The sequence below is a fragment of the Aptenodytes forsteri genome, unplaced genomic scaffold (assembly GCF_000699145.1).
Source record: "Aptenodytes forsteri isolate BGI_AS27 unplaced genomic scaffold, ASM69914v1 Scaffold193, whole genome shotgun sequence".
Classification (NCBI taxonomy): Eukaryota; Metazoa; Chordata; class Aves; order Sphenisciformes; family Spheniscidae; genus Aptenodytes; species Aptenodytes forsteri.
In genome coordinates, this window is record NW_008795405.1 from 4077347 (window position 1) to 4096320 (window position 18974).

Sequence of the window (18974 nt, forward strand, 5' to 3'; positions counted from 1 at the left end):
TTGAGTGCGGAACAGGGTGTCGGTTGGACCTAGGCAGTAAGGCGTCACGGGGATGGCCTGTGTCAGCTTGAATAATAACGTATGAAGTGGCCAGAAGGCACCGGGCTGGGGCTCCTGCTTGTTTGGGGGTGGTGGTTGTTTAAAGAGGAGCTAGGTAGGCTTGGTTTCAAACTTGTTTCCTTCTCTTCATCTTCCTTCCCTTTCACCTTTTGGTATGGGCTGGATGGGTGGCAGGGAAGATGTCAAAATCGTTACTCTCCTCTAGACACTGAAGTGCTTTGCTAGCCTGTGTCACCAGTAAGGCAATTGGAGAGAATTAGACATTAAGACTCGAGCTGTGAGAAGAGCGTGCAGATCTGAAGCACACAGACTAGTATTTTTCTAAGCGTTCTTCCATGTTTAAAGTTCCTTTTAACCAGTGATAAACGCCAGGCTGTTGACTGGGGAAAATTTCTTGACCTTCTGTTTCATGCAGGCCATCCAGCTCCTCAGGCTGCTGGTTGGAAATGCTGTACTTGATAGAAGCTCACAAACCAGTGAGAGGGAGTAGTTAAGGAACCAGTATCTAAAGCATTCATTACCAATACAGATTAACAAAATAAAAAACAAAAAAAACCCCAAATTTTGGCCTGTGGTCCTGCAGTGTATAACAGTGTTTTATTTTAGAAGACCCTGGTGAGATCAGACTAATATGACGCTCGCAGATGAGAGTATTTCTATAAAGACCTGACTTTTGAAGAACCAGTACTTTCAAGATTTGGGAACAGGAGCCTTCTGAAGTCTAATCCTCATTGTCAAGCCCATAGCCAGGCTTGGCTATTGCCTTGAATAATCAGTCAAATCCTTACTTCCCCACATAATTAATGTTCTCAGCAGTGTGATGAGCTAAGTGATGGCATTTATTTTTCCTGACTGATTCTGCAATGGGATTGCAAATCTCAATGAATCATCCTAAGGTACCTTATCCTTTTTCATTTAAAAACAAAACACGCCCCCCACCCCCCCAAACAGAAACCCTTCTTGAGAGGAGTGCTTACTGCCCTTGAAATCAAGGGAACTGTATAGAGCATAAGACTCTTGCCCTGTATAGTAGACTCAATCATCTGTATCCTGGCCCGTGTTAGCACTCTGGTGCTCCGTCCTGGGAATCCATTTTCCTCAACTGATTGACACTCAGGACTTGGTGATCTCTTCTAGTTACTGTGATGTTTATCTTGCACTGATTCTAGAACTAGAATCAGTTTTAAAGAGAATCTGCAAATATCCTGCTGCTGTGGTAGTTTTTAAATAGCATATTTGCTGATGGTATGGACTGTATAAATGTTAGTGGTGTTACAGTATTTGTTCAGCATAGGATCTGAATGCTTTCTAAACATGCGTGGATTAATTCTCACAGTGCTCTTGTGAACGATATAACTGAGAGAGAAATATTGGTTTGCTCAATATTGCAACACACCAGCTGTTCACCGGCTAGAAATAAAGGCATTGTTGGGAAAAATGCAGGGGGAGAGGTGTGTATAATCTACTCATCCCTGTAACAACAACTGCCTCCACTAACAGACAACTGGAGAAGGAAATAAAGAGGCTGTAGGGGTTTTGTGTTGTTTTTTTGTGTGTGCCTTCTAAAAGGCAACACAGAAGTAAAGTTTTCTCAGAGCAAAAGGATGTCTTTCCAAACTTGCAATGGAAAACAAAGTATGCTTGTCACTAAGCTTTCAACAGGAAATGAAACTGCTAGAGATGTTTGTGACCAGCTTATGCCATTAATCAAATTCTACTGTTTTTACAACTTAGCCAGAGGCCAACATACACTATTGCTTGATAGTCAGACAACCTTATAGCTTAAATGTCTCTGGCTTGAACTAACATGTTATCCCAATACAACTAGATTTTTTTTTTTCTTTAGAAACTTTACCATTCTGGTCACTACTACTTTAAGTGTGGTGCATAGGAATTGATAACCCTTGTAACCAAGATGGCTGATGAACATGCACAGGCATCAATTGACTCGGGAGCTATAAAGGCACCACTTACCTTCCTTGTGCTTAATTCATTATTTATACTCTGACGTTGCTGTCAGAGCTCTGGTCTCTTTAAAGCGAGCATTAACTTCTCTGTGTTGGGCAAGAAAAGGAGACCCCCAAACACTAGTGGTATCTTTCCAGAAATAAGTCTGCTTCCTGGTGGGAAGAGATCTGCTGGCTTTCTGTTTTCCTTTCTCCTGATCTGTGGCTCTTTTAGGATGATTCCTTCCAATTAATTCTCTGGTGTAATCCTATCTATTTTTAGTGATACTAGAATTACACATGGATGTTGTATGAAATATACAGCTTTTGTATGAAGGTATACATATGAAATTGAGTGACTCGGGAGGTATGGATGAGAAAAGGGATGGCATCAGTTTGGATAATAGACACTGTTTGTCATTGGGAGCTCTGGGGGCAGAGAGGTGTGGATTTGTTTAAAGCCACGTGTGCTTAGCTTTATGATTCTTTCCCCTTCTTCTCCCAGGGCATTTTTTCCTTTACACGCTCCTTAGCTGACGTGAAAGCTGTGTCTTTAAAATCTGAATTTCAAAGGAGTTCTCAATATTTGCCTCGGATGTCATCTTTATCTGTAAATCCTCAACTATCCTTCAGTCTGCACTGTTGATCCTTCAGCTTTCCAGAAACAGGTGATCTGTCCTTGATAGCTCTTTAAGCTAAATAAGGAGTTTCTTGCATGTAGGTCTTCATTCCACTTGTCATCCTTCTCATCTGGGTTTCTCGGTTCAGGTAAAAGGAACCAGTGTGTGCTACCAGTAGACTGGAGATTGGTGGTGTCTGTAAAGCATCTGAGGAGGATTTTCATCAGTGGATACAGATCTTGTTGCTATGACTCAGATGGGTTTCTGCTAGCAGGGTCCCAGTGCTTGTGGGAGTATGCAAAAGAACTGCTGAGAGGCCTTTCAAAATAGAAGGGTTAAGTGGCATTAAACAAATTATTTGCAGCTAGACTTCTAACCAGCTTCTTGGCTGCTGGATGTGTCTTAATTTTTGAAGTTAGTAGTCAGTGCAGATCTGGCTTCCAAATTCCAATCAGGTTTTATCCAGTTTGGCAAAGTTTGCTAAAGGGAAAGGAAAACACTTGTTCAAGAGGGGACCAAGCTTTTGTTGTGACGCTTTGGGCAACACTACTTTGTCTCAGTTTCTGCCTCATAAAATGTGGTCAGCAGTATTCCCCAACCTTATTTTGAGGATGCATTAGCATTGCAGTGTCCTAGAAAAATGAGGAATTCTGTAAATGCTAAGATATAAATGAAAGGCTTAGAGGATGGCAACCAAAAAGAAGGGTTTAACTTACAGCTTGAGAAGAGAAAGGACAAGGGGGTGTTTGGAGAGACTGTCCTGTGTCTATAGCCCTTGTATAGGTCAATTCAGTAGAACTTTCCCATAAAGTGTTTTTACTGGGTCATACTTGTTATCTGGTACATTACCTGGGAATGTATAGTTAGTACTGAAATGTAGCTTACCTTAAATAGGTAAAATACATACTAATGCTTTATCTATGAAATATCAGGAGGAATTTCAGTCAGTATAGTATCTTCTGTGTTGCCACGTGGCCACTATCTTGTGCTAACCATTCCTATTTAAGGAACAGGAGAATAGTCAATGACTCTTCAAAAGGTAATAGCAGCTAAGGTCTATTCTATTTCACGTGAAAGACACCTCTTTGAGATGGTTAAGCTTCTAAATGCCTTTAACATTAAACACTCCAGTCTGCACTACTGATCCCTCAGCTTTCCAAAAGCATTTGATCCTTCCTCAATAGCTCCTTAAGCAAAGTAAAGAGACTCTTGCATGTAGGTCCAAGTACCACTTACCATCTTTCCCACCAGGAGTTTCTCAGTTCAGGCAAAGGGGACCAATGTACATTACCAGTTACACAGACAGTTTACCAGTAACGTCTGAAACCACAAGGTCTCCACTTGCAAATTTTGGTTGCTGTTTGTATTTGTTAATAGTATGATTTATATGCATCTAATGTTCTCCCTTCCAGTACACGTGGGGCTCTCGGTAGACTTATAAATACTGGCTAATATGCAATGGAGAACTTAAAAACTACTCAGCGGGCACCATAGATTGAAAAGAGAGTGGCACACTTCAGAATGAAGGTAGTATTGTAAAAAGAGAACTAAACCTCAAGAGTGTATGAGGTGTTTTGCAACCCCTGCAGAAGACTGGAATCCTGCTGGTTTTGTAATCATAGTTGGACATAATTTCTGTGATGCTGACTGTTTTGCTCTTAGAAGGAGGTTGAAGCTAGTTCATGTAATAGTCCTAGCAACCATGGAGATAACTCTCTGTGCATTTGTAACGCCTCAGGCACTCGGGTGCCACAAGGAAAGGTACCTTAAATGAGAAAAAAATTTAGGTCTTCTGAATGTGTGATGCTGCTGGTCTTTGCCCTTGGTATCCAAATAAGGTAGTGTTGGTAGCAGGATTGTCTTCTGTTCTTACACTGTGCTGTTAGTGAGGACCATGCAGTGTGTCCTAAACAACGTGGGTTTTTTTTAATGCAATATTTGGGACTGAGGCTTCAAAGATCAGAGTTTTTCCTCTGATTCAACTGTCTGTTCAACTGTCAAATGTGTCTTTGGGGAGAGAAGTCCCTTTCTTTTGTCATTGCTTTCTCTGTTCTGAAAGAGTGGGACAAAGATGCTATCCTGTTGTCAGAAAGTGGTTTCTGATCCTTTCCTGGAAGATGTATATCTGCAATTACTGTAAGGCACTATATTGCCACATCTAAACTGATTTGTCTTGCTTTCTGGTCTCCTTGCTTTTCAGACTTAGATGAGAAGTAGCTGCTATTTAAAAAAAAAAAAAAAGGTACAAAAAAACCTCTACAACAATAATAAGATAATTCCAAAAGTCAAATAATTCCTTCCAATGAAGTAATAGAGGCAATTAGAGCATGAGAAGGCTCACCAAATGGGATGATACAGGCTTCTCCAGCCAGCTCTAATGTAGTTCCGTACTAACATAACAGAAGCAAAGAGCTTTTGGAGGTACTTGGTTTAGACACACATACATCTGATTCGTGTCTCTTCCCCTCTGAGATAAGTAGATTGAATCTTGTCCAGGCAGTAAGCAGTCAAATTGTATCATTGCCATTGTATGCATGCCTGCATGATACATGATATGGCTCACTCCAGTTGTGTCAGGCTCATCTCCAGCATCTTTTTCTCGCTATCTTTATGATTAATCCGCTTGTTTTGTAGCATTTATGGTGAGATTTGAAACTAAACAGGAAGAGAAACTCCAGTTGTCTTACTGTTGGTAGCACAGTCTATGTATATTTCAAGTAAGATACATTGATGGGATTAGTGAGAAGGTGTTTGTTTTTGGTGCCTGTACTATTATATCTACCCAGGAATAAACAGAAGAATTAAATCTCTAGCTTTGTCACACCTGCATCTTGCTTTGATTAGCACTGCATCCCTGGAAAACTAATAAAACGTTAAGCTGTCTTAAAGGATCTCTTTACCTCTTTATTACTGTTGCGGTCTGCAAAAGGCTGTGTGTGCATAATTGTTGTAGTAGTTGGTTTAAAATTCCGTCCTATGGTAAAACTCTGTTTTGCATGTTTCTTGAGCCATAGACTCATTTCTTGGGTGGAAACCTGCATCCATTAAATGAATATACCTGAAGTGAACAGGTGCTTGCTATTAAGAGGGCAAATCTGGGTTGAAGTTCTAGAGTTATTTTATTCATCACTGAGGTGTAGTAATCTTCAAAGCAAAAATATATTAGCAGGTGAAACTCTGGAAAGCAACACTTTGAGTAATGTAATTCCTTTGTACTTGTATAAAACTGTCTAAGCAGCAGCTTTAGTGAATGTGGTTCTTTCCCTCTAGTGGCTGCTCTCTGTAGTCCCTATAATAGAAGCTGCTGCTGTCATTGCCTTGCTGCCTAGCTTACGCTAATAGTTCTCTTGAGCTTTGCTCTCTGAAAATCTAGTGTGTACAAATATTTCCTTAGGCAAATTGTAAGTGAGTCACAATATAGCAGCTTCTGAGTTCTTTATACCTATGCTGAAGCGTTTGTTGCCCTGATCTGTTAGGAACAGAAGTATATGGTGTTCTGGCCAATGTGAAGTGTTTCATGTGACGGCCCTATCTAAAAACAAAGGTAGAGCCAATCTGACGGAAATCACTTTGAAGCTAATTTAGTTAAACTGTTGTAAATCTTAATTTTAAAGGCATGAATACTTGATGTTTTTTTTCATACTTCCATGTCCTTTTTTGACCTCCCCGCTGGTTGTGAATATAAAATAAAATCCCTTTCCTTAAAAGTGGAAATAGCTCCCTCAATAAAAATGGGAAACCATCTATTACCATTAAAATGAATAATACCTTGAATGTTTAATAAAAACCTTCATTTTATTTTTAAACACTGAAAACTTTTTCTTTTAGCTTGCAGTTGAAACATTTTGAATGTTTTCTAAGAATAAAATTTTCTTCAGAAGAACTGAAACATCCTTTCACTGAAATTGTAATCTCCTATTTAAAGACTTTTAGGGGAGATAATTTTCTGCTAACCAATGTTTTCCTGATGTCTGTTAAAAATGATTGTACTGTAGAGATACACAGTAGTTATGTAGTTGCTAAAAGTGTTAAAATTCAGCAGCAGTGAAATTGAGGCAAACAAGGAGAATAACCCACTGCCCTTGATGGAAAAACCTAGACACAAGCGCAATTTGTGCCAGGTGTGACCTGCACCATATATGTAATCAAATCGTCTCCTTTTTCGTTCTTAAACATAAATTATATTCACATCAAATAAAAAACACACAACATAATTTCTGCACTGTCTTGTTTAAGAGCCTTATGAACAAGCTGCAATCATGTTGAATGCTGCCTAAATCCATATTGAGTCTTACTACAGCCATTGGCCCAGGGTGTCTGTAAATGAAAGCAAGTCATTCAATATAGTGCTACATGTATTTATAGCAAAAGCAAGGAACAATTTTTTTTTTTAAATAAGGGCTTTTTTTTTGTAAAGGCATTTTGAAATAGATTGTATCCAAATAGTTAAACGCAGCTAAACTTATTTTTCATCAAGTTTATAGGGAGATTGGAGTATGTTTCTGAGAGAACTAGTAGGGTGGTCTTGCTACTTTTTAATTTATTTGCTGAGTTAATTCCATGCACTTGATTAGTTTGGCTGTTGGGATTCTTATTTGCACTTGTGAGGCTAATTGATTCTGTGGGTATTTAAAAGATTTTGTATATGCACTTTTTATTGCTGTACGAATGTAAATAATTAAACTTTGCTTCCGGGTGGGCTGGTATAAATCATGCTCAACTTTATCGATTTCTCAATGAAGCCACTCTGTAAAGCTGTAAACAAATTTTCTGTAAACCCTGCTAAAAGCATTTGTTTCTTAAGTGTATGTTATGTTTTGTTTAACGTGGGGTAGTACATGGGAGGTGCTCCTGTTCCTTGAGGAAATGGAAAGGTTGGTGCAGGTAAGGTCCCCAATGAAGGTATTGACTCTCTGTAGGGAAGTGCAACTGCTTATTCCTAGTTGGCAGCTAACGTTTTCTTGAAAAGGGGGATTCTAAAACCTGTATATGAGCAAAACAAGTGTGTACGTCTGTGAACGTGTGGATTTGACTGGGATATCTACATAAACGTCTGCCATGTACTGAGTCTGGGGTTGCCAGTTGTATCCTAGCAATTAACAATGCTCCTGGAGTTGGACAGTGGATCCTGGTGAAGAAAAAGACCTTCCTAAAACACTTTGTCCATACTAGTGCTGCCTGAAAATACCCAATAAAATTTACACTACTGACATATTCAACCAAGACCAAAAGATATTGAAGGCTTTCAGAGCAGTTGCCAGCTCTGCTTTTGAGCCATGCTTGTGTTTTGATATTTGCCCTATCCTTTGTAGGAACTTGCTACATATCAGGAAGCCATAAAGGTGTGTGAATAATTGGCAGCATCTTTGTCCTTAAACCCATTTCTTCCCCCTTCCCCCTCCTCCCCTGCCTTGTTCAAACGTGCCTGTAGAAATGGTGGCTGAGTATCTTTGGACCTAGAATATCTTCTGCCTGTCTTTTGAAAAGGCAATATATGGAAAAGAGAATTATGTGTTTAATATAGCAGCTACATAATATAGCTACATAAAATATCTGCCATGTTGCATAACTATGCAAAATTATTTCATGTATATACAGACTATATATTTAGTAATATGTAAGACAACTATATTCCAAAGACCTATTAATATCATTGGGGATGAGAAACAGGTGGGGCATTGGCTTCATAAGCTCACTCCTCTGTGCCACACTGTTGGGGCTACAACGAAGAATCCCACTCTGCGGTTGTACTAGTCACATCTAAATGTTCTTTAGGGAATCGCTGAATAATGTCTAAGTAGGGTGGATCAGTTTCTTGTAAGCTTTGAGAGAATCTGTCCAGCTTGTTTCGTGATTCATTCTCATGTTTCGCAAATCTGTGTGCACATGTCTTTCACAGTGAATCACAACTTCTCTAGTCATTTTGTAAAAGTAAGTAAAAACAGCCAACCAAAACATCCTCACACACACACACACCAAAAAAATGGGCAAAGAACCTTCCCCTTCCCAGCCCCTCCCTGCCTTGGGGTGCTGTTTGCATTCCTGAGGGATTTTGCCCTTTATAAAACAGACACAAGCACCTTGCCATTGAATAAAGCTGAGATGGCAGCTGAGCATTTTAATTAAAAAGAAAAAAGCAGATAAAACCTTTTTATTGTTACTGAGGATCTTCTCTAAAAAGCATTAGTGTATGACTGTAGAATTATTTATCGTTGTAATTGTAATGAGGAAGCGCCTTTTCTATTCTCATCAATCTGGCAATGTCGTTTCTGGTCATCTCTTCTGCTGTTCTGTAGACTTGAATGTTTGACCTCTTCTGTAATGTTGGATAAGATATGCAATAATGAAGATAGCCTGGTTTCATGAAGGTCGTTTTAATCATGTAAATGGATCAGATAATGACAGCCTACACCAAGGGTAAAAGCACACTTTTTGATCCACCTGTGAGGAACTGATGAGGGGATTAACCCTTTTTCTCCTTTGCCTTTCATAGGAGGGGAATTCTGTGTGCTGTTAACAACTGAAGGTGGATAACGGCTGGTGTTTTCAGAGCTATTGTTTTAACTGCATCCCTCTGACCAGTTGTTTGTTCTAAATGAGTGAGTTCTTGGGGGCCAGATTGAAAGCAACTTGGCATTTTCAGAAGGCATGAACTACTTTATGATTCTTTATACTCTGGCATGTCTATTCTTGGCACCTTTATGTAGTCTGTTTGGGCCAAACATTAGCAGCAGTGCACCTTTGATTATACAGATAATGATTGGGACATCTGGGCAGAGTGGATGGAGTTTTTCCATGTCTGAAAGCATATACTAGTTGTTTTTTATGAACAGTATGCACACAAGTTTTGAGTAGGTGTCAAAGGATTAATAAGAGCATGAGGAGTCGCCGCTGCAGCTGAATCAAGTAATATTTGCTCAGGAAGCCTGAACAGCAGCTTGACTAATGTCTAGAATATGGGGATGCCCAAGAGAGATATTTTTGCTTCTGATTAAGTAGTGTTTGCCACTGCAAAGCACCAAAGGAATACATACTATCTGCCTCATTTGAGTTTGAAAATGAGAGGTAGTGATCAATTCTGTATGATACACAGTTCCTTAGAGGACATTAGGAAGGGGGATGGAATGACCAAGAAGGCCAGAGACACCAACAGGAGTCATGCTCTGGCAGCTTAACTACTAAGTTATTGCTACAGTAGAAACTTTCTTATTCTTTTTCCTATTATGTTGTCTTTTACTCTTCTCACTCATAAAAAATAAATAAATTGCAAAAATTACCTAATGCCCAACTGCCATCTCATCAAAAGTATTATAAATAGTGTTTCCAGGCATCCAGCTTGTAACACTGCTGCAAGAGTTCCTTGTCTTTTATCATAAAAAACTGTCGCACAAAGGGAAGATACAAATCTTTGACTTTTTTCTCTATCCAGCTAACCTTCTGCTTTGCTTCCTCCTACATCTGGATTATCATAGTTGAAGGGTGATGTAGGTGCAGATAGCTTGAAAGCAGGGGAAAAAAAAAACCAACCTACAAAACAACAAAAACCCCACCAATTTTGGTCTAAACACTTGGTTTTGTGTATTTAGCTGCAAGACCATAGAAATGCCTTACTAGGTAGGAGATGGTACTTAGGGAGAGCATTATCCTTCTGCTACATGTGGCCCATTTCCTTTCTATTCTCCCATCATCTGCAACTGTTGGATTAGGAATCTTCAAGTTGTCTTTTAAAAATTGTTCACACATAAATGTCTATATAGTAACAGCACATGTAGTAATCATGCTCAATGAAATGAAGTTTAGCATCCAGATGTGGGAGTCTCTTTATACACAGTTCCTGGAACCACTTGGAATTCAGTGGGAGCTCACACAAGGAGCAGCAATTCAACTGACAGCGTACAAATGAAAAATGGGGGCACAGTTTTGCTGCTTTTCAGGTCAACCCACCTGCTGCGTAAATGTCTTGAAAGCATTTGAAAAGAAAACAGTTTAAATAGAGTAAAATAATGTTTGTTTAACACTTTTTTTAAAACTCAAATATGTCTGGTTTGAAAAACTTCTGTGAATGCTCTTGAGCATGCTCATGTATTAAATTTTTCTGTGTAGTGTTACTTGGGTAACCCTACCAAAAGAAGCCAATGCCCCTTGTTGCATACAAAATGGAGGTTTGTGAGTGAACAAAAATATTAAAAACTCCTAATTTTTTTCTACTGATAAGATATTAAATTGGCTGATCAAGACATGGATTTAGATAACATAGAATCATAGAATCATTGAGGTTGGAAAAGACCTCTAAGATCATCGAGTCCAACCGTCAACCCAACACCACCATGCCCACTAAACCATGTCCCTAACATGGAATAATTTGCATCCGCAGTACTTAATATTCAAATTTATTAGCCCAAACTATTAACCAGTTGCTTCTAAATAGCAATCTCATTTGTAGACAACTTTATTCATTTGGAAAAAGAAGTTGGAAAGCTGAAACTTTCTACTCATTTATTTGTGAATTGGTTAAGCTACATTTCCTGAGAATCTCATCAGATAACTTCTGTTGGTGTCACAGTTTTGTTTTGAAAGTGTTACACTAGGCATCAAGGTAGCAATGACAAGCCAAACCAGCTTCTTTTGGCTAACCCCTATTTTGTCAGAATAGGGTTGAAAAATAGGAACTAGAAGGTCAGCAACTTTGAGTTACTCAACCATGTTGAACACAGAGGTGCTGCATAGGAAGTATATTGTCAGCTGAGCAAAGTTAGCACACCTGACTGTTTCTCTTGGCTGAGCCCTTCATAGCTCTAGACCTGTGGAAAAGGTTTTTTTTAAAAAGTATTTGCTGCCTGCCCTCACCCCCCCATGCTTTCAGGTGGCATTATAAAAACACACTGGTCCAAATGAACTCCTTTTATCTTCCTACCTGGGAAGTGGCTGTGTGGAACTATAGTAACTGATGCAGTATATTTTGATGTAGGCAATAATTTTGCTGGCCATCCAGAGACATCGTTTTGTGATATGTGCTCTGGGATAAAATGTACTTGCTCACTGATGTAAATCTAGCATAACTTTCTTGGAGTCTATTTAAATAGAGTTTTGCTTGTCTGGTTCTAAAGAACTTGAGCTTTCTGGCCATGATCTAGCTGCCTTGTACAGCTGGATTTACATTTGTGGTAGTGTGACTTTGGCACATGGGTGAGGAACTGCAGAGGTTACAGGTTTCTCCTGTTAAGGAGATATTCTCTGTAACTGCAATATATGACTCCCCATCCTTTTAATCCAAGAATGACTGTTATTTTTCAGGGCACTGTAGAAAAACATTTTTTTCCTCTTGCTCTATGGTAAAACTGGCTCACAATGGGCTTTATCTGAAAGGGTATTAAACTCCTTTTTTAGTAATGTGAACTGCACAATGCTTTAATGAGAATACAGAATATTCATTTTGCTTTGGTCTCCTTCCATAGGATTCCCCTACTGCATGTTATATCCTAGCTGAATGAGACACCACCTTCTTTGCCCATATCCCTCCCCTCAGTAAGAAGCAGTTACAGTCATGTTGCTAATTAGGCAGTGTGCATACTGTGGACTACGTAAAGTCCCTGGATATTTTTCCTACCTCTTCCTTCAATTTTGTCTCACTATGGAATATACTACTCTTACTTGTTAGTCCACACCAGGACGCAGATCAGAGTGGGTGCATCCCCTTGTGCAGAGTTTTGCTTGAAGATGTGTACAACACTTTATTCTGTGTTACATAACCAGTCCATTGAAAACTGGTCAAAAGAAATGCTGTTCGTGGGCTATCTGAATAAAAAGACTGATTTGCTTGTGTTGAACAAACATAGAGAAATAATCTGCATATCTGACACTGGTTTTACCAGTGCAGTAATCTGAGCTGTAGCAGTGCTTCTTGTCCCTGTCCTGTCTCTTTTAGTACGTTCAATGTGTCTTTCTTGGGTTCCCCTTTTGCCAGTTTGGGCAATGGGCCCAGACCTGATGTGCAACAAGTTCTGCTGTCCTCATTCTGCATTTCTCCAATATACCTGTGTCAAAAAACACTTTAGTGTACTGTACTGAAATGAGCATAGATGCCTTTAATTTAGCACACACCGTTATTCAATTTCACTTACCACTTGACAGAAGTGAGGTGTTCCAGTCCTGTAATCTGAACAGTTAATATTTTAAGTAATGGTCTGTCAGCTGTGATGGGTGAGCAGCAAAACTGGACAAATATGGGTGGCACTAATGCTGTTTTCCCAGGAGCATTGTTCGCAAGGGCAACTGTGGTTTTACCTTTTGGAGAAGAAAGGGCTCTTCTTTCCCTTTTGACCTGTAATTCAGGGGGCGAAGTAAGCACCTTATAGCCAGGCTGCTTTGCCAAAGAACCTTAGAGCAATCAGCCAGGTTGGTGAGTGGTTGTCTTTCTGTGGTTTTAAATTTTTTAAAAAATATATTTTTTGGGGGGTAGGGTTTGAGGTTTTGTGGGGGGGTTTTTTGTGGATTTTTCTTTTTTTTTTTTTTTTTTTAGTTGAGACTGAAAGACTGAAACCAGCCTGGTGTTCGATACCTAAGTGTTGAAAGACCAGTGTGATTAACTTTGAAAGGAATCCCAAGCACCTTGGGGCTGTTGTAAATCCAGATTCTTAGGAGAGCAACATTCTGCTGTAATGGCTCCCCTCTAGAGACATTTCTGTCACCAGCTTGGTTTTGTAATACTGCAGTGCCCTGTACAATGTGACATTTGGAAATGAATACCATAGCACAAGAGAGATTTCTACTCCTTTTTTAAATGCATGTGACCTCTGGGCTCTGTGGAAGAAGGCACTTCACCGAGTGGAAGGGCTTGTGACCCTGACTTCCCTCTGAGCTGGGAAGGTGTAGGTGTGAGGGTTGATTACAGGTCATAATAAACCGACACAATCTACTAGTCTGTATCACACCAGGTTGATTTTGGTGACTTTTCCCGTTGAGCAAATACTAAACTAACTGGGGTCTGGCTTTAACTGTCATACCTATCACCATCCCCAGGCAAGGGACCTGAAACTCTTTATGCTGGGCAGAAACTCAATGACAACGAGTGGCACACTGTCCGGGTAGTTCGGCGAGGAAAGAGCCTCAAGCTGATGGTGGATGATGATGTTGCTGAGGGTAAGTGTGATGTAAGAGTATTTTTTGTCATTATCTTAATATCTCTGTTCACAGTCTCTTCTTAGCTGTTACACCGATTCTCCCTGTTCTTGTGTGTATCTCCCCCCCTGCCCCCTTCCTGTTAACTTCTTGTATATTTAGTGTTGTTTAGTGTTATGTTGAAAACTAACGTTCAGTTCCAAAAGACTAAGTGTTCTTAGCCAGCACTGGAAACTTCTGTGACAACTGTGACGATAATGAAATGTGGGATTAGGGGACAAATGAACTTTCACATACCCAAGAACGTAGAGGTGCTAAGCAGCACTTTCTCTTCTACCAGGCTCTGTTTGGGGTACACTGTGAGTATACCTCATTCCTGAGCTGCAAACGTGGTGGTTTCCAATGCTGTGGAATCAAAACCAAGGTTCTCTAAACCTTCCCTCTGCACAAACTTTTCCTTGATGGTAAACCTGCATTTGATGATGTGTTAGAGAATATGGATTTCTGCCTCTGCTGGTTTTGTGTTTTGTTTTTTGTTTTTTTGTTTTTTTTTTTTAAATACTTGTGCTCTCGTGGCTCAGAGCCATCCAGAAGAAAAAACAAATAGAGCAATTTGTTCCCAACTTCATTTTAGAGGTTGGGGAGGACCCTAGCTCACCAGAGTATAACATATCATAATGTATAGAGTGTGTCAGTCTCCCCCCCCCCCCCCCCCCTTCTTTTTTTCTCTTTCCGCCTTCTGGTTTGTATGATGATGAGGGTGTGAGTTATGAGACTTGCATTGAAGTGATCAAGGTACTTTTAGATTGATCTCTTTTTCATTACAAAATTTTAGAGGTGATAATTTTCTGGTCCATTTCCCCACAGCTGCAAGAGCCAGAAACTTCTTTTTCTTTTTTTTTTTTTTTTTTAGGTCTAAAATTCTTATAGCTGTATATAACTGTAGGAATTGTTTTTTTGAGGAAAACACCAGCAGTTTGAAGGCTGGTAATAGAGTCACAAAGAATGGTAACCCTGAATGCAGCACTGATATGGGTATGTTCGTTTAGTTGTGCCCCGTGCTGTTTCACCAAATGCTGATGTCCTCTCTTCTGAGTAGCTTCTACTCAGAAGGCAACTGGAAGGAACAGCTGCCACAGGCAGTGCCAGAATACCATATCCTATCTCTGTAAAAAGTTCTTTTCTACTGTGTGAATGCAATTAATTATAAGTAATGTGGTAATTAGATTATTTGGAAAGCCATGAGTTGGTATTTTGAAATAAGCCCAAAGAAGTGGCTTTGCAGGAAAATGACCTGATATATATTTTCACTCTGAAGTAAATATATACTGTGCTATATAGGCTGAAAATTTGCAAGAGAGAATCAGAAGCATATGAAAGAAGAATCTTTCCCTCTCCTTGTTGGAACTGGCGGAGGCTTAGTCAACATTAGCTTGTATGAAAATGAAATTTTATTTAAGAGGGAACTTTCTGAATTAGTGAAACATGCTGGTAAACATTTCATCCTGTGTACTTCTGCATTTAAGAACAAGTCTTCTGGATATGCTTTTTCAGCAAGCACCATAAGGTGGCACTCTCTGCGTTACCAACTCAATCTCCAAAAAGCCATCTGGTTTTTTTGACGTCTCTTTTTCATGTAACTGAGTTTATAAATAATAATGATACAATTCTATACTAAAATAGGATGTGCATATGTACATGTATATGAATTACATAATTAAAGATGCATTACAGTTAAAAATATCTGTTAAAAGAATGCCATCATGGCAAAGCCAAAAGTCAGAAAAGCCAGAGTTAAGATTTTCTGTGCAATCTGCATCCCACTTCCTTGGGCAGATGATATAGTCTTCAATGATGTGGTCGCATAGATCCCGCGCCCCCCCCCCTCCCCCCACCAGGATTCTTGCTGTCTTTAGGCATAGATCAGAAGTCTAAATTGGGCCCCCAGTAAAAACAGCCTATTTGATTGCTGCCTTCTTTCTTATTGCTTGTTTGGAACAATGCATGCCAACTAAACTTTGCTCTAAATATAGAGCTGTTGTTTTTCCCTTTTTTTTGTGTGTGTGTTGTGTGCTACTCATCAGTATGTTTATACAGAACTAAGAAGCTGTAACTGGATTTATTCCCATATCTACGTTATATGAAGTGAGTAGATGTCTTTTTCCCATTTTACAGCTTTGGAAACAAGGCACCAGATTAATGTTGGATGTATTTGGTACCAATTTGGCATGATTTTTCAGTCATTTGCAAGCACAAATATTCAGCATGTCTGTAAATTGGATCCTGTAAATTAGCTCAACCCTGCTACTTGAAGAATTAGCTCTAGACAATTAATGACCACCTGTGAGAAACTTGTAACAAAGTGACTGACTTGGCTTCCTGCAGGACATCTAAGGGAGAGACAAAATCCAGTTCCTCTGGACAGCGTTTTGCTGCTTAATCACAAAACCTTCCTCCCACATTCCCCCCCCCCTCCCCGCCTCAGAACATCAGTGGTAAATGAGACACAAATATAGCAGTCATATTCCTCCCTACAACATCTTGCTAGCACCCAAATACCACAGTGGAGGCTGGAATTTTTTCTGTCTGCTACCACCTGAACTAAAGAGCTACTGATTGTTGTAGTAGTTACAATACTCTCTACAGAGCACAGTGGAGGAATTAGAGGAGAACTCTGCAGGTGAGACTGACAGCTAATGAGGTCAGAAAATACTGGATTTCACTCCATGATTTCTTAAGAAAATGCATCTTTGTCCTGATTCTGGTCTTGTACTGTCATGTCCTTTTCAGCTTTTCACTGAACTGCTCCTAACTTTCTGCACTACTGCTGCTATTGCTGTCCTATTTCTTTTAAGCCAGTCCCAGTTTTCTCATTTTTCACCTTTTCTAAAATTCTTGGTTCACCTCTTCCAACCTCCCTAACTCCATTTCTAGTGCCCCCTATATTTGGGTTCCCTGTCCCAGTATACTCCAGATTTCACAGGCCTGGCTTTTCTTTCCTACTCCGGCAACAACTTCTTCTTTGCATTTACCTAATAGCAGAAGATCTAAGGAGAGGAGTTTTCTTGCTCTTGGTCCTTGAGGTCTCTACATCTTATTTTTCTAATCTTTTGAAGTAAAGAAGCAAGATTTTTTTTTTATGTGATTTTTAGAATTTATTTTATTTTTAAGAAAATGCAATTCTTCTGGTTTGGAAAAGTCTGAAATTTTAATTTGCTAACACTAAGACTGAAACAGCCGCTAACAGTCACAGTAGTGGAAGTGAGATGGTTTGCCTAAAGAAACTTTCCCATATACAGTTTCAGTTCCTGTGAACTGGCATTTTTCAAACTAAAATATTATTATTTCTGGTAAAGAACTGTTTCAGGATTTATAAACATTTGCATTGGTACTGACACTTGAATTTCTGAATAGTCAGAAATATGTGACTCTTCAGCTGCTTGTAAGTTTGTCCAGCTGTATCTACTTGGGTTGAAGCTTTCCATGTCAATGGTCTTTGTATAATTGTCTTTAAATTTAGATCCACTGCTAAAATTGGGAATAAGTGAAAAAATAAATTGTTTTGCATAATATTTTCTCTTTGTATTTGGAATAGATACTTGAAAACGTTTTTTCTAATAACTGTTCTTGTTTGCTCTCTCTGCAAAAACTTGATCACATTTGGACAAAGAATAAACTGAAAAACTGCACTTTGTACATGATCATGAGAGGTGAGTTAGGAATATTTCAGTGTTTCAGGAGGACCTAAGCAAGAAAGAGACCCATCAGTTCATTTAATCTACTTTTTATACACCACGAGCCAGGATGTATCATCCAAGTGTCTTAGAAATGTTTTCAGCTTTCATTCTATCCCCAACAGGAAAAAAGAATATGTTGCAAATAGTAGGAAAAGTCTTGCAAGGCCTATCAATATATCTCTTTTTTTTTTTGTCTTTTAATGCCTGGGAACTGTTTAGGTGAGAGATGCTAGGAGATTTTGGGAGATAGCACAGAATATGAGAAAGCTTGTAAATCCCAGTTGATATGACCTGGGGGAATTAAAAGAGGAGTTTGTCCTGGACTCAGCTATGGTGATCGGTGTGACTCCCAGGTATAATCCCAATGACTCAGAAATACCTCTTGCAGTGACTAGTCAGGAGTTGCGTATATATGCTAACTGACCAGCAGATGCAATCAAGCAGGATATTATTGCTAAATTTTGTCTGTCTATAGCACACTGGAAACATTTATTCAGGTCTTTATCCAGGTGTCAATTTTTCACAAAACTAGTATGAATTTAAATACTTTTGATGCTTCTGTTCTTTTAAACCCGATTGAATTTGACCGGCATGTTAAAAGGTTATGGAGGCAGAGGGACCAACAAGTAGTGTGGCTGTTTCCTTTGGAAAACCTTCTAAAATGAAGGACTTTTTGTGCAGTACATATCCTTCTAGTATGCTGCTAAATATAAGTAGAGAAACATGCAAAAGTAGGGAAAAGTTGAAAGTAGATAGGTCTGTGTATGCATCTTGATGTTGTCTAATTTCATATTTGCTGCTGTCCTTTTTCCACAGGAGCTTTGCTTCCCTGCTTACTTTAAGAAAGGACGATACAGCAAACAGGTTGACATAGGCCTTTGTATTAAAGGAGGTGCTTATTTTTAAGATCCCCTTTGAGAATTCTGTAGTGGATGAGACATAGCAGGGTAAAAAAGAGAAAAGGGACCTCTGTGTAAGGCATGTGAATACAGCCCAGAGGAACTGACTTTTCTACCTTAGAGTTCCTGTGGAAAGCTGGGTAAGTCGCTTCAAGTCGGATCTTTCACACTTGATCCCTTATTGTACCTGTCCTTTTGGGAGGTACTCATTTGGGATTGTGGATCTGTGGTGGGTTGACCCTGGCTGGATGCCAGGTGCCCTTCAAGGCTGCTCTATCACTCCCCTCCTCAGCTGGACAGAGGAGAGAAAATATAACAAAAGGCTTGTGGGTCAAGATAAGGACAGGGAGATCACTCAGCAATTACCGTCACAGGCAAGACAGACTTGACTTGAGGAAAAAAAAAAACAAAACTTATTACCAATCAAATCAGAGTAGGATAATGAAAACTAAACCCAAATCTCAAAACCACCCTCCCCCCACCCCTCCCTTCTTCCCAGGCTTAACTTGACTCCCGAATTCTCTACCTCCTTCCCCCAGCGGCACAGGGGGATGGGGAATGGGGGTTGTGGTCAGTTCATCACACATTGTCTCT

At 39.5% G+C, this 18974-nt stretch overlaps 1 protein-coding gene across 5 annotated transcripts in view; it reads left to right on the forward strand.

The window, feature by feature from the left end:
* Positions 1-18974, forward strand: part of NRXN3 (neurexin 3) — a 1034251-nt gene that overhangs the window by 404381 nt on the left and 610896 nt on the right. For all 5 annotated transcript variants that reach the window (XM_009280739.2, XM_019472456.1, XM_019472458.1 and 2 more), the window contains one exon: positions 13646-13765. In XM_009280739.2, coding sequence (XP_009279014.1) covers positions 13646-13765 — 120 coding nt within the window. The remainder of the gene's footprint in view (positions 1-13645; positions 13766-18974) is intronic.